At 43.2% G+C, this 16,354-nt stretch overlaps 1 protein-coding gene across 1 annotated transcript in view; it reads right to left on the reverse strand.

The window, feature by feature from the left end:
* The window catches only part of LOC126412944 (cardioacceleratory peptide receptor-like), a 403,969-nt gene that overhangs the window by 48,119 nt on the left and 339,496 nt on the right, over nucleotides 1–16,354 (reverse strand). Inside the window, exons 5-6 of the mRNA XM_050082836.1 lie at nucleotides 5,465–5,656; nucleotides 2,549–2,695 (exon numbers count right to left, since the gene is read on the reverse strand). Coding sequence (XP_049938793.1) covers nucleotides 2,549–2,695; nucleotides 5,465–5,656 — 339 coding nt within the window. The remainder of the gene's footprint in view (nucleotides 1–2,548; nucleotides 2,696–5,464; nucleotides 5,657–16,354) is intronic.

Below are 16,354 nucleotides of genomic sequence, written 5' to 3' on the forward strand. Positions count from 1 at the left end.
AACAATAGTTCCTCGCTAAGAGTTTCTTACAGTCTCAAGCTTACGGATTCACTGCCTTCCTGCAGTTTTCTGCGCAGGTGACAACAACTGTGGTAGACTGCGGGTTGGTGAACGTTTATTAGAACTTATGCGTTCCACTCTGGGCGGTGGAAGCAAATAAGAACCTCGCCTGTACTGCAATCTTAGTACAATTTAGATCAGTGACACGTTGTCTGAGGTGACACAGAGGATGTGTGAAAGAGAAATATTTTTGAGAGAAAGGGTTCATTATACACACATATACATCACTTGTTCCTTACTCTAATTCGCCTCTTTTTCAACTTGCCATACTGTGTCAACCTCTTCATTTGACAATAGCACTTAGCAACAATAGCAAAGTGCTGAATTATTTGTTGGATGTATTCAAATCTGTGCCTTCCCCTACAAGTTGCAACATCTACAACATACGTACCATGTAAGTTATTTCTTAATGTCTATGCATGGCCTATCACACTGCCCCTTTTTCTTAAGAATATTTTTCGCACGTTTGTCTCCTCGGCACCAGTGCGGAGAAGCTTTTAATTTTCATCATCCTTTCAATTTTAAACATCCTCCTGTAGTACCAAATCTCGTACTCTTTGATTCGTTTTTTTTTTTCGGTTTCCCACAGTCCATGATTCCTTACACACAATCCCCGGTCCCAACATACATCCTCACAATTTTCTTCCTGAAATGAAAGCTGATGTTCGGTACAAGTAGATTTTTCTGGCCAGAAATGCCCTATCTGCCTGTGATATTCTGCTTTTTATGACCTCCTTGTTTCGTCCCACAGGTGTTATTGTGCGTCATTCGCTTCGTCGAACTTGTGACCGCTGTTTTGGTGTTAAGTTCAACGATTATGTCATTTCTACTACTTCTCATTACTTTCGTCTTTGGCTAAACCCCAAAGCGTAGTTTGTGCTAATCAGACCTTTCGATTCAATAGCCTTGACTTTCACTGACTATAGAAATGAGTTCAGCAAATCTTACAATTCATACCAGTTCACCCTGACTTTTAATCCCACTCTTGTATCTCCTTAAATGCATCTTCGACGCATAAACGGAACAGCGGGGAAAAAAGACCCAATCCCTTTGTTGCACTCTTCCTAATTCGAAAATAGCTGTTATTGGTCCTCAGTCCGAAGACTGGTTTAAAGCAGCTCTCCGTGCTACTTTACGCCGTTCAAGCCTCTTCAACTCTGCATAATTACTGCAACCTACATTTTTTGCACTTGTTTACTGTATTCATTTCTTGGCCTCCCCTCACGACTTTTATCCCTGGCCCACACTTCCCTCCATTACTCTCAGAATGTGTCCTGATGTCTCAGAATGTGTCCTACCAACCGATCCAACCCTTTCAATTAAATTATGCCACAGATTAGTCTTCTTTGAGTTCTACTCAGTCCCTCCTCATTGGTTACATGATACAGCCGTCTAACCTTCATCGTTCTTCTTTAGCACCACATTTCAAAAGCTTTTATTCTCTTCACGTCTCAACTCTGTCTCGTCCGCATTTCACATCCCTACAAGGCTACACATCAGACAAATTCCTTCAGAAAAGACCTTCTAAGATTAATTTTTAATTCGATGTTGACTCTTCTTAAGAAACACTTTTCTTGCCAGTCTACATATTCTATCCCCTCTATTTCGGCTATGATTAATTACTTTACTGCCCATATAACAAAACGCATTTATTATTTTTAGTGTTTCATCCCATAATCTAACTCCCTCGTTATTGCCTGATTTAATTCAGCTGCTTTCCATTACCCTTGTTTTGCTTTTGTTGATGTTAATCTTATAACATTTTCTCCGTCTCCTGAGTGACAAGAGCGCCTGTATGCCCTGCAGCGGGTCAGAGTTCGATTTCCGATCTGGGCGAAGATTTTTCTCCGCTCGAAGACGGGGTAGTCTGTTGCCATAATCATCATTTCATCTTGATTGACTTGAGAGTCACCCAACGTGGCATCAACTGAAAATATTTGCGACTCGGCGGCCGAAGTTCTCCAAGTGGGGACTGCCGGCCATCAACTTTTTTTCCCCTCCATGTCCTTTCAAGCACATTCCGTTCGTCTTCCTGGTCCTTTGCTGTCTCTGAATATAACTGAAATTAAAATATCACAACAAGAAAGTTTCAGTCAAAAATTAAGCATTTTACATTCAGTAGCACGAAGGTGACTAGTTAGTGAATCCGTCTGTCTTTGTGTGTGTGTGTGTGTGTGTGTGTGTGTGTGTGTGTGTGTGTATGTGTATGTGTGAATTCCTAAGGGACCAAACTGCTGAGGTCATCGGTCCCTAGACTTACACACTAAAACTAACTTAACGCTAAAGACAACACTCACACCGAAGCCTGAGGGAGGAGTCGAACCTGCGGTGGGAGGGGCTACGCAATCCGTGACATGGCGCCTCTAACCGTGCAGCCACACCGCGCGGCTACATGTCCTCGAAGTTAGGAGCTTTGCCTAAACTGTGCGGAGGTAATATTCCTGATGCCACATTTGTTAATTCATCCAGAGTCACCACCAGCACTCACCGAAGACGATGACGAATGTCATCTTGACGGTCTTGATCTTGGCCCGGGGTATGAGTCCCCGCGAGCTGGCGCGCCGGCAGTCCTGATCGTCCGAGAAGGTCGGCGCCGGACCCCTGCCGACGCCGCTGCCCGCACGGCTGTTGCCACCTGCCGACAAGAGCACACACAGTGGTTCCTGCCGTCCGCGCCGACAGTTCGTCCACACGTGACAACGAGTGGAACCGTCAAATAACGCCGCACGCTGGGGGCGTGAAATACTGTTTCACACAAAAGAACACTACAAATCAAGGTTATGAATGGGCTGTGCGATACCATATTATATGAGGTGTCATCGTTTTTTTCTTTATTTTCGGGAATGTGTGAAAGTTTAATCTGGAAAAGATGAAACCAGAGTAAAGTTAGATAAATGACATTAATTTCAACAAATGTCAATCTTGCTATCTCTCGGAAGAGCTCTTCGAAGAGCATCGTCATCCACATAAAGAATAAACAGCACATTATAATTTATTCTCTAATGTCTGACTAGAAACCATACCGACTGACCGTCCTCTGACGTGTTAATACACAGAGGATTTGTAGGTCGGTGCTCCGACATTAAATTCGTAAGGCAGTACGAGGCAATAAACAAAAAAATAGGAATGCTTCCAGGATACTGAGTTTGAAGGTACGAAAACTTCCGAACAACAGTAAAGACAAAACATTTCGAGCCATCTGACATAGTCGCCGATATCTGTTGTGCATAATGCATAAGTCATGTTATCGTAAAGTACCTGATTTGTATCTCGCTAATTGCTAATTCTCCACTTTTATTTGAGTTCTATGTTTATTTAATTATTTATTTAACTTAATCTGATTAGAGCCATCGGGCGTTCTGTTACATTGGATAAGGGTTTCACATTTACTGTACCTTTTTCTTTACTTCATAGTTACCTAAGAAATAACGAATTTAGTATGACAAATAGCATTAACATGATGTGTTTCCAGCGGCAGTATGGGTAAATAATACCGACTATGAACTAATAAAGTTAATACTGGCATTATTCGTACTACTGCTGCTGATGTCACTAATAGTAATAACAGTAATAATAATAATAAAAATAATAATAATAATAAGAAGAATGGTAGTGGCAGATATAAAAAGAGTTTGTAAGTGCATAAGATACATGTTTTCAGACATAGCGAGTTCTGCGGAAAGGAAATTTATAAGAGACTGCATCAGATAATAATATTGGGAAATTAGGAAGATACGGTTGGAGAGAAGGTTGTACAACGGTAACAAATGCCTACAAGCACAATGGTTTAGTACATATGTGATTAACTGTCTTCTGAAATAGTTGATGTTATTCTGTTCTAAAATAAAATGCGGGAGTTTATTCCAGAGTCAGGTTCCTGCTACTGAGAAAAATGGTTCAAATGGCTCTGAGCACTATAGGACTTAACTTCTGAGGTCATCAATCCCATAGAACTTAGAACTACTTAAACCTAACTAACCTGAGGACATCACACACATCCATGCCCGAGGCAGGATTCGAACCTGCGACCGTAGCGGTAGCGCGGTTCCAGACTGCAGCGCCTTGAACTGCTCGGCCACTCTGGCCGGCTACTGAGAAAACCTTCAAGAAATTGAGAGAACAATGGAATCGGACAGAAAGGATTTGCTCTGATGGGTACGGGTATTTTTGCTTTGCTGTTCAGACAAGAGAACTAAAGGCGACGAGAGATATGAGGGACAGTGCACTTTCATAAAACAGTAAAGAACACAGGGAGTATGGAAATCTCTGCTCTTGTCTGCCCGCAGCCAGGATAGCTGTGGTGACGAAACTGATCATACATGGGCACATCACAGATATAGTGAACACAGGAATTCATAACCAGTTACAGGCACCTTGAGCTTTCGTGAGAAAGGCCTTATAGTATAACATCGCTAGAAGTACGGGATGGTTATAATTAAACTTTCCCTATCTTGCACGTTATAACACAGAAACTAATTACCGTACGAGTACCAAACCTGGTAGCATTAATGTCAAGGACACGGGGACGAGAAATAATGCAGAATCAGTTCAATCGAAAAAATTTTAATTTGCTAATACGGTGCATCATACCATTACATACCGCAACCATTACTGCTACAAAATGGACTCAATATGGCTCCTGCGCAGCAGAACGAAGCATGTCCGTAGGTATGGTGGCCACCTCTCTCGATAAGCTGCACTTGAGGTCAGCACATGTGTGATTGTTTCCCTGGTAAACCCTGTCGTTCAGGTAGGATAAGGATTATTAGCTCAAAGAATTTACTCAGGTCTGTTTAGCGTGGTGATAGGACAATAGGATTCTATTAGTAGTAAATTTTTCTTAGATTCAGGAACGGTGATAAGTGGCTCTGAGCACTATGGGACTTAACTACTGAGGTCATCAGTCCCCTAGAACTTAGAATTACTTAAACCTAACTAACCTAAAGACATCACACACATCCATGCCCGAGGCAGGATTCGAACCTGCTACCGTGGCGGTCACGCGGTTCCAGACTGTAGCGCCTAGAACCGCACGGCCGCTCCGGCCGGCCTCATGGTGATAAATTATACGATTTTACTCACCAAGGGCAAGTAAGTTAGTTTCAGACTAGTTCTGTAAATGGTGGTCGGTTGTGTCATGGTAGATGGAGCAAGGTGCCTATGGAGAGGGTTGTTAATGTAACCAGGATCAGAAGCTTTGAGGTCTACAAGCTGGGGTCTGCGACGTTTGATAGCTCAAGCAGGTGGTCCGGCATAGTCAGCTTGGAGTGTGTGAAGAGGAGCACGAATGTGATCAAGGACAGATGATGTGGGGCCTTGGTGGTGGATGATGTGGCGGGTGGTGGTCGCGGCAGGCAGGCTGGTGTGGCGGAGGTTAGAGGCAGCGGCGGTGTGTGGTACTCACGGCTGGCGGAGTACCTGGACGGCCGCACACTGGGCGCCAGCAGCTTGCTCTTGCTCCAGATGGTGAACACGATGACGGCGTAGCACGCCGAGATGATCACCGTGGGCACGATGAACAGCGCCACCGCCACCAGCGTCATGTAGACCTGCCACTGCCAGTTGTGCGGGAAGTCGATCCAGCACTGCGCGTGCCCTGCGTGCGAGACACTCACGTCCTGCATCTCGCCACTTCCCAGTCACCTATTGCTACAACTACCTTCACTCTTGCTCTACGCCAGTGAAAACCAAGGAAGTCCCACAATAATGACCTTATATCTACATCTACGAGGGCGTGCCGAAAAGTAATATCTCCAAATTGTTTGTTTGAAAACTCTTAACGCCTTGAAAAAAAAAAGTTTGTTAACGTTCTACATCTTTATCCTCACGTCTAAATATACATTTCTCAACATAGTTACCCTGGCGAGAGACATTTCTCCCCGTGAGAGACCAGTTTCTTAATATGTTCACTCAAGAACGTTTGAATTTGTTCAAGGAGCTACTATCTCACCTGCACTTCCAAGGCTCCATCAGTATCAATTCGAAGTCCTCGAATGCGTTCTTTAAGTTTTGGAAATAGACGAAAATTGAATGGGGGCCAAGTCGCTACTGTATGGAGGATTATCGATGACAGTAAACCCAAGGTATTGGAATGTTGCAGACTGAGCATTCATGTGTGGTCTGACAGTGTCATGATGAAGGTGAGGGTGCTCCATATGTGGACTATCTCTTCGAATTCAAACATCAGTTACAGCAGGCTGTTTCTCACACACCGACATGGTTGCATTACACACACGATTTTACACGCTGCAGTTCGGAGCACTCTAGTGCCAGAAGGTTGCGATTTGCGATAGCAAAGAGAAAAAGTACACCGAGTAATTTGTATCGGATGTAATACGTCAACGAATATTGAGAACAGAATAAAATATTCAGAGGCATCACTTTTCAGCACGCTCTCGTACATGATTATTCTACATTTCACACTCAAGTGTATGCCAGAGGATTCTTAGAATCACTTGTAGATAATATTTTGACCGTTGCACTCTCGAATTGGACGTGGGAAAACGAACTTGTAAATCTTTCATGTGAGCTTTGACTTGTCTTACTTTATTACAATGATAATTTCTCCCTATGTGGATGGATGTCAGTGAAATAATTTGGCGTTCGGAGGAGAAAGTTGATGACTGAAATTTCGTGAAAATATCTCCCTGCAATAAAAAAAACTATGTTTTAATCACTGTCATTCCAAAATGGAACAGCATATGAGTGGTCTGAGTTATACCTACAGAACAGGAAGTAAAAAGTTTCTTCATATAGTTTAAGTGATTTAAGGAAGTTTCCCACTGCATCTAACAGGGGTGAAATTATATTAGGTGTCCCACAGGGTTCGATCATGGATCCCCTTTTGTTCTTGATATCTCTGAATGTACTCCCTTCTTATCTGAAACTAGAAGCTAAACTGACACTGTTTGCTGATGATACAAGCATCATTAACAATCCAGTAAAAGAAACTCCAATAGAAAATGATACGAATAATGTCTTAGGAAAAGTTATTGATTGGTTTTCTGCGAATGGGCTTGCTCTGAACTATGAGAAAATAGAGTACAGCCAATTTTCTACTGCAAGGAGTAAAATTCCTTCAATAAATATAACACATAAACAAAAGTCAATAGCCAGGGTGAAGCATACTAAGTTTTTGGTAGTACATATAGATGACAATCTTAATTGTAAAGTTCATATTTTCGATATCCTAAAGTGACTAGGTTCAGCAACTTTTGCAATCAAAATAGTTGCTGATTTTGAGGATATAGAAATTTACAAGCAAACATACTTTTGAAACTTCCTGGCAGATTAAAACTGTGTGCCCGACCGAGACTCGAGCTCGGGACCTTTGCCTTTCGCGGGCAAGTGCTCTACCAACTGAGCTACCGAAGCACGACTCACGCCCGGTACTCACAGCTTTACTTCTGCCAGTACCTCGTCTTCTACCTTCCAAACTTTACAGAAGCTCTCCTGCGAACCTTGCAGAACTAACACTCGTGAAAGAAAGGATATTGCGGAGACATGGCTTAGCCACAGCCTGGGGGATGTTTCCAGAATGAGATTTTCGCTCTGCAGCGGAGTGTGCGCTGATAGGAAACTTCCTGGCAGATTAAAACTGTGTGCCCGACCGAGACTCGAACTCGGGACCTTTGCCTTTCGCAGGCAAGTGCTCTACCAACTGAGCTACCGAAGCACGACTCACGCCCGGTACTCACAGCTTTACTTCTGCCATTACCTCGTCTCCTACCTTCTAAACTTTACAGAAGCTCTCCTGCGAACCTTGCAGAACTAGCACTCCTGAAATAAAGGATATTGCGGAGACATGGCTTAGCCACAGCCTGGGGGATGTTTCCAGAATGAGATTTTCACTCTGCAGCGGAGTGTGCGCTGATATGAAACTTCCTGGCAGATTAAAACTGTGTGCCCGACCGAGACTCGAACTCGGGACCTTTGCCTTTCGGGGGCAAGTGCTCTACAAACTGAGCTACCGAAGCACGACTCACGGCCGGTACTCACAGCTTTACTTCTGCCAGTACCTCGTCTCCTACCTTCCAAACTTTACAGAAGCTCTCCTGCGAACCTTGCAGAACTAGCACTCCTGAAAGAAAGGATGTTGCGGAGACATGGCTTAGCCACAGCCTGGGGGATGTTTCCAGAATGAAATTTTTGGCTCTGCAGCGGAGTGTGCGCTGATATGAAACTTCCTGGCAGATTAAAACTGTGTGCCCGACCGAGACTCGAACTTGGGACCTTTGCCTTTCGCGGGCAAGTGCTCTACCAACTGAGCTACCGAAGCACGACTCACGGCTGGTACTCACAGCTTTACTTCTGTCAGTACCTCGTCTCCTACCTTCCAAAAATCTCATTCTGGAAACATCCCCCAGGCTTTGGCTAAGCCATGTCTCCGCAATATCCTTTATTTCAGGAGTGCTAGATCTGGAAGGTTCGCAGGAGAGCATCTGTAAAGTTTGGAAGGTAGGAGACGAGGTACTCGCAGAAGTACAGCTGTGAGTACCGGGCGTGAGTCGTGCTTCGGTAGCTCAGTTGGTAGAGCACTTGCCCGCGAAAGGCAAAGGTCCAGAGGTCGAGTCTCGGTCGGGCACACAGTTTTAACCTGCCAGGAAGTTTCATATCAGCGCACACTCCGCTGCAGAGTAAAAATCTCATTCTGGAAACATCCCCCAGGCTGTGGCTAAGCCATGTCTCCGCAATATCCTTTCTTTCAGGAGTGCTAGTTCTGCATGGTTCGCAGAAGAGCTTCTGTAAAGTTTGGAAGGTAGGAGACGAGGTACTGGCAGAAGTACAGCTGTGAGTACCGGGCGTGAGTCGTGCTTCGGTAGCTCAGTTGGCAGATCACTTGCCCGCGAAAGGCAAAGGTCCCGAGTTCGAGTCTCGGTCGGGCACACAGTTTTAAATCTGCCAGGAAGTTTCGTATCAGCGCACACTCCGCTGCAGAGTGAAAATTTCATTCTGGTAACATACTTTCATTTTGTGATGTCTGGAGTAGCTCAACAGTTAAGCAAATAGTATTCACTGCTGAAAAGAATGTGGTTGGAATAATGTGTGAGGCTCATAGTTTCACATCTTGTAGGCATCTCTTTCAAAGGTTAGGAATTCTTACAACAACCTCACAGTACATTTACTCAGTAATGAAATTTGTTCTCAACAACATGGATGAATTTCAAAACAACAGTGACATTTACGTTTATAACACCAGAAGAAAGAAAGACTTGCACTGTCCTCTACTTATGCTATCTGCGGCACAAAATGGAGTAAAGTATGATGCTGTATAGCTTTTTGGTAAATTAGTGGGTGAAATAAAATGTCTGACAGACAGCAGTAACAGTTTTAAAAATAAATTGAAATCGTATCACCTTGACAGCTACTTATATACCATAGATGAATTCTTCAATAGGAATAAACAAATATATGCGCTACTGGCCATTAAAATTGCTACACCAAGAAGAAATGCAGATGATAAACAGGTATTCATTGGACAAATATATTATACTAGAACTGGCATGTGATAATATTTTCACGCAATTCGGGGGTCAGAGATCCTGAGAAATCAGTACCAATAATAACCACCTCTGGCCGTAATAACGGCCTTGATACGCCTGGGCATACAGTCAAACAAAGCTTGGATGGTGTGTACAGGTACAGCTGCCCATGCAGTTTTAACACGATGTCACAGTTCATCAAGAGTAGTGACGCGTATTGTGACGAGCCAGTTGCTCGGCCACCATTGACCAGACGTTTTCAATTGGTGAGAGATCTGGAGAATGTGCTGGCCAGGGCAGCAGTCGAACATTTTCTGTATCCAGAAAGGCTCGTACAGGACCTGCAACATGCGGTCGTTCATTATCCTGCTGAAATGTAGGGTTTCGCAGGGATCGAATGAAGGGGAGAGCCACGGGTCGTAACACATCAGAAATGTAACGTCCACTGTTCAAAGTGCCGTCAATGCGAACAAGAGGTGACCGAGACGTGTAACCAATGGCACCCGATACCATCACGCCGGTTGATACGCCAGTATGGCGGTGACGAATACACGCTTCCAATGTGCGTTCACCGCGATGTCGTCAAACACGGATGGGACCATCATGATGCTGTAAAGAGAACCTGGATTCATCCGAAAAAATGAGGTTTTGCCATTCGTGCACCCAGTTCCGTCGTTGAGGTCACCATTGCAGGCGCTCCTGTCAGTGATGCTGCGTCAAGAGTAACCGCAGCCAGGGTCTGCGAGCTGATAGTCCATGCTGCTGCAGACGTCGTCGAACTGTTCGTGCAGATGGTTGTTGTCTAGCAAACGTCCCCGTCTGTTGACTCAGGGATCGAGACGTGGCTGCACGATCCGTTACAGGCATGCTGATAAGATGCCTCTCATCTCGACTGCTAGTGATACGAGGCCGTTGGGATCGAGCACGGCGTTCCGTATTACCCTCCTGAATCCACCGATTCCATATTCTGCTAACAGTCATTGGATCTCGACCAACGGGAGCAGCAATGTCGCGATACGATAAACCCCAATCGCGATAGGCTACAATCCGACCTTTATCAAAGTCGGAAACGTGATGGTACGCATTTCTCCTCCTTACACGTGGTATCACAAAAACGGTCCACCAGGCAACGGCGGTCAAATGCTGTTTGTGTATGAGAAATCGGTTGGAAACTTTCCTCATGTCAGCACGTTGTAGGTGTCGCCACCGGCGTCCACCTTGTGTGAATGCTCTGAAAAGCTAATCATTTGCACATCACAGCAAGTTCTTCCTGTCGGTTAAATTTAGTGTTTGTAGCACGTCATCTTCGTGGTGTAGCAATTTTAATAGTCGCAGCATTCATGTTTGGTCTGCACTGTCATACTGAAGGAGAGGGGGTCCATGTGTGGACTAACTCTTCGAATTCGAAAATCGATTACAGGAGATTTTTTCTCACGCATCAATTTGATTACGTTACATACCACGATGTTCGGGCCTCTCTAGTGGCAGGACTTCTTCGAATTCAACTACCAGCCCCAGTCTGGTAAGCATCGTATCGTATGCCGTGAAGAGGTATTCCAAAAGAAGACGGGCAGTCCTAATGAAGGCAGTCTCCTAAGAAGATACGATATATCTTCAAGTGCTTGGTCAATAATAAGCAGTCTTCGGTCTGCTTTCTTCACAATATTTTCAATGTGATGCTTGCAATTATAGGAGTTTACAAATGCAATGCCTATTATTTTTTTGAGTAGACAATCTTTAAATTTGTATACCCACTTTACCGTTTAAGCGATATTCAACCCTTCAGTGTATAATACGGAGACTTTTTGGAGCCATATGGATGTCCAGGCCAGATCCTAGAAAGAAGAAAGAGGACCTAATAAATTAATTTCATGATTACAACCACAGATTCGGCTTGCCTACAAAATTTCAAGTTTATTGATAATGATCTCAGACCGGACGTATCATTAGTTAAAAAGTCGCAGAGCTTAACAAATAAACGTCCGCAAGTAGACTAATTTCTCCAGTTAACGAATACCACCAATGGACTGCTTACACGAAGGACCATCGAATGGAGGGGGCGAGGTAATTTTCAAATTCTCCATTTGTTTGATGTAGAAGATGCTGAAGATGGTGAGATTCCTCAAAATGGCCATTACATTTGAAGTTTAGTTGGAGCCACATGGTGTCTGGTGAGTTAAAGAGACCGAGACGCCTGTCAGCGTGAGGCTGCAACAGCGGTTCTTCTCCTCCCCTTGTCATGTTTCTTGGGGGTACTTACTTTTTAACTGCGGGCACATATTACGGTGCGGCGTCCTAGTTTACAAATAACATGGAGAGGCACTCTTCAACCCATTCAGTTGCTGATCTTGGACGAGTTCACATCGCAGATAAAAGGCGTGCGATGGTTACCGCCATTCTAATATGCAACTATTGCCTTCAATTGCCTTGGTAGCAGCCTTGTGTGACCGTCCCCATTTGGTCAGCACGTTTCGCGTTAGAAAACGTGTAACAACTGCGGTGGTTACTATCGTGCGATCATGCCGTTTTTCACGGCGAGAATCCGCCATCGCGACTGCACTGACGGGAATGTAGTAAACTCTGTCGCTCAGGCAATTCCTCTGGTTCACTTAATATGGAACTCGTGACCCACAACCAACAATTTTAGGCTTCCCTACCTTAGTCGGTTAAAACGAAACCCTTGTGCGATCACTTCGTTGTTCATCTATCTGTACAACTGACAAGACCACTTTTTCTGAGGAATGGTTGAAGGTATTCACTAGTCTGCGTGGTATCAGACGACGGAAAACTAATGTGTGATACTACCTCAACGTTTTAAGCTGATTCCAAATCTGTTTCAGTTTTTTCCTATCACGTACAGTTTCGTCGCAAGTCGACTTCAAACGTATATTGCTTTGCCAGTAGGCTATGCGTATTGTTGGAGGGAAATTTCTCACTACGGCCCTGTATAACTTCAGGTTGTTACACCTGTTGATGCTAGTTGTTGTTGTTGTTTGATCTTCCAAGTGTTGCTTGTCTCACAGGCTTGGATTACCAGTGCTATATTGTGATTATTCTGTATATTTAAGACAGTATAAGTAAAACACCACGCCTACTGTTGATAGTTACTACTATGTCAACAAGCAAGTGTGTGAAGAAATTTTTTCTGTTACATTTTGGGAATTACACAGTGGGTAAACAGACTTCGCGTAAAAAGCTTACCATGCTTATTTAAAAAAAAAAAAAAACTTGGTAACCAGCACAAGGGATGGGTGCCAGAGACAGTTTGCGCTATTGTGTGGGAAGGTTAAGACTGTGGACAAAAGAAAAGAAAACAAGTACGCCATCTTTGATTCCAGTAGTGTGAAGGGAGCCTAAAAATCGCCTTAATGACTATTACTTCAGGGGTGCAGTTGTTACAGAAAACGTGGCAAAAGACGGTAAGGGAAAAGAAGTTGATGCAATTACCGAAGACGATAGTGATGTCCACAGCCTGAATGCGACTGTACTCCTAATTGTTCTTTCAGAGTGAACGTAATGCCGTCTACGAGACTTGAGTTTGCCTAAGGAATCTGCGCAACTACTTGGCTCCCGGGCAAAAAGTAAAAATCGTCTGGAATCAGGAACGCGTTACTGTTGGTACAGATATAGAGAGAAATAATTACTTAATTTATTCTCACAGAACGAGTTAATGCACTTCTATGGCATTGAACACGACCCTACACAGTGAAGACTCATATAGACTCGCCAGTGACGAGTCTGAAAGGCGTGTTACTGCATGATGGTACGTGTACGGGTCCATTCTTGTGACCCATTCAGTTCAAATGAAAGCGACATGTGAGAACATGAAGATACTATTAACGAGTATCCAATATGACGAACACACTTAGCTTATCTGCGTTCGCTTCAGAGTTATGGGAATACTATCAGGACAACAAGCTGCGTTAACAACAATGCTTTGCTTTTTATGCGAATGGGACAGTCGGGTAGGGTGAAGTCATTGGAGTGTGAGAGTTTGATCAGGGCTCATAAATATCGTGCCTGTAACTAAAAGTTCCTCCATGAACCGCTTGCAGAAGAAAAAAAGTCTTACTTCCTCCTCTACAAATAAAACTGGGCTTGATGAAGTATTTTGTAAAGGCTCCACCACAGGATGGACCTTGCATCAAGTACCTTTCCAAGAAATTTCCCTTCACCACACGAGACAAACTGGAAGCCGGATTTTTTTTTTTTTTTTTTTTTTTAGTCCTCGGATAAAGATATTGACGAAGGCTGAAGATTCTGAGAATGAAGAAAAGAGAAAAAGGCGCACGACCGTCTTCCGATCAGTTACTGAGAACTTCCTTTTTTTTTGTCATCAGTCTGCTGAGTGGTTTGATGCGGCCCGCCACGAATTCCTTTCCTGTGCTAACCTCTTTATCTCAGAATAGCACTTGCAACCTACGTCCTCAATTATTTGCTTGACGTATTCCAATCTCTGTCTTCCTTTACAGTTTTTGCCCTCTACAGCTCCCTCTAGTACCATGGAAGTCATTCCCTCATGTCTTTGCAGATGTCCTATCATCCTGTCCCTTCTCCTTATCAGTGTTTTCCACATATTCCTTTCCTCTCCGATTCTGCGTAGAACCTCCTCATTCCTTACCTTATCAGTCCACCTTTCTATGGAATAACAAAGATCCTAATTATAAGGCCATTGTTCTAAAAAGTTTCAAAATTTCAAGAGGAAGTGCTGTGAAATGAGTGTGAAAGTACACTTTCTACACTCACATATCGACTAGTTTCCGGAAATTTGGGACATTTTATTGAAGAGCAGAGTGAACGTATTCACCGAGATATTAAGAGATGGTACCAGCAACACTGGAAGCAGCTTTGTTGGCTGACTGCTGTTGGATGTTGAAGAAGGTCAGTCATCATATACAAGGATCTGCAAAGAATTCAAAGAAGAGCAAGTTCAAAAACTTATGGAACACTGTTGACTTCTTGTTTTTATACAACGTAATGAAGAAACAAATTAGGACAGTTCTGATGCGTTTTTCTTGAATTTATTTTATTTTTTAAATAGTGTTAGAGTATATTTGTGGGCACAGAAGTGAAAAATCTTCAAAATATTACTTCGTATTTTATTTAAAAACCTGACATGATAGACAAAAACGATGGTTATTTCTAGAATAAGCATAAAAATTTATAAGTAACACTTATTTTCAGCAAATCATTTGACTAAATCTTTTAAAATGCAGTCTAGTTATTTAGGTCCCATGGTAAGGTCTACAGTGCCTTGGCGGTGTAAAAAATTTGGGCTTCTAAGTCACTGAAGCAAAAAATACAGCCATTATTTAACTTTCGCGAAATCATTTACCAAAACCTATAGGGTACTTATCGTTCATCTAGAATCATGAAATTTGGCAAGAAGCACGGTTTCACACTACAAATTTCAAAAATTGTTAATTTGTAATTACATTACACAAAAGTATTTTTTTACGATTACAAACATAAACTGCATTCATAATCTGTCAAAAATCTCAGGATCTACTGCAGTATTTTTTTCTGGTTTTCGGCAAGAGGTAAGAGTGATTCAAGAAGACCGTTTGTGTGTGTAATTTACAAATATTTCGAGGTAATTGTTCGCCGCTTTCCCACGGCTTTCGACAAGTACAGCATTTGTACTGTTTCAGAGCAATGTAGCACTGTAACTAATGCACGATTAGAGTTCCATTGTTTGGGGTGAGGTTTCAATATCCCATAAAATATCCATTCAAGTGTTCCACAGGACAATTCGACATTTGTGTAACAACGATAACCCTACGTCCAGCTGTACCGTTTTCTACTCTGGAGACTTCCACAAATCTTTCCAGTATCCGCAAAAACGACTAGAGCAGACGAAATCTCAGTATCTGCAGGATTCAATTAACAAAACATGCAAATATAACTTCAGAATTAATAAAGTAAATGAGAAATTACAGTACTGAATGCGAAACAAAAAAAAATAACTTTAACAGCCAAAATTAATACACCTTCGAAAGCTGCTACTATTGCTACAAGAAGATTATCGAAAGTCTTGGAATTCCGCGAATAGATGTCTTACCAATAACGATATCGATATCACGGAAAAATCGTAGAGATTTTCGATTGTCGCGATGGATGAACTATCTACGTACGTAACTAAGTTTGTACAGAACCTTCGGATCGCGAATCCTACTCGCACGTCTCTGCTTTTTTGTTTATTTTTCATTTTTATTTTATTTTATTATTTGTATCTTTTTAATTCGTTTCAGTCAAACATTCCTCGCTATCTCTAGAGACTAAACCTACACTCCTGGAAATTGAAATAAGAACACCGCGAATTCATTGTCCCAGGAAGGGGAAACTTTATTGACACATTCCTGGGGTCAGATACATCACATGATCACACTGACAGAACCACAGGCACATAGACACAGGCAACAGAGCATGCACAATGTCGGCACTAGTACAGTGTATATCCACCTTTCGCAGCAATGCAGGCTGCTATTCTCCCATGGAGACGATCGTAGAGATGCTGGATGTAGTCCTGTGGAACGGCTTGCCATGCCATTTCCACCTGGCGCCTCAGTTGGACCAGCGTTCGTGCTGGACGTGCAGACCGCGTGAGACGACGCTTCATCCAGTCCCAAACATGCTCAATGGGGGACAGATCCGGAGATCTTGCTGGCCAGGGTAGTTGACTTACACCTTCTAGAGCACGTTGGGTGGCACGGGATATATGCGGACGTGCATTGTCCTGTTGGAACAGCAAGTTCCCTTGCCGGTCTAGGAATGGTAGAACGATGGGTTCGATGACGGTTTGGATGTACCGT

Source organism: Schistocerca serialis, chromosome 7 (genome assembly GCF_023864345.2).
Source record: "Schistocerca serialis cubense isolate TAMUIC-IGC-003099 chromosome 7, iqSchSeri2.2, whole genome shotgun sequence".
Taxonomy (NCBI): domain Eukaryota; kingdom Metazoa; phylum Arthropoda; class Insecta; order Orthoptera; family Acrididae; genus Schistocerca; species Schistocerca serialis.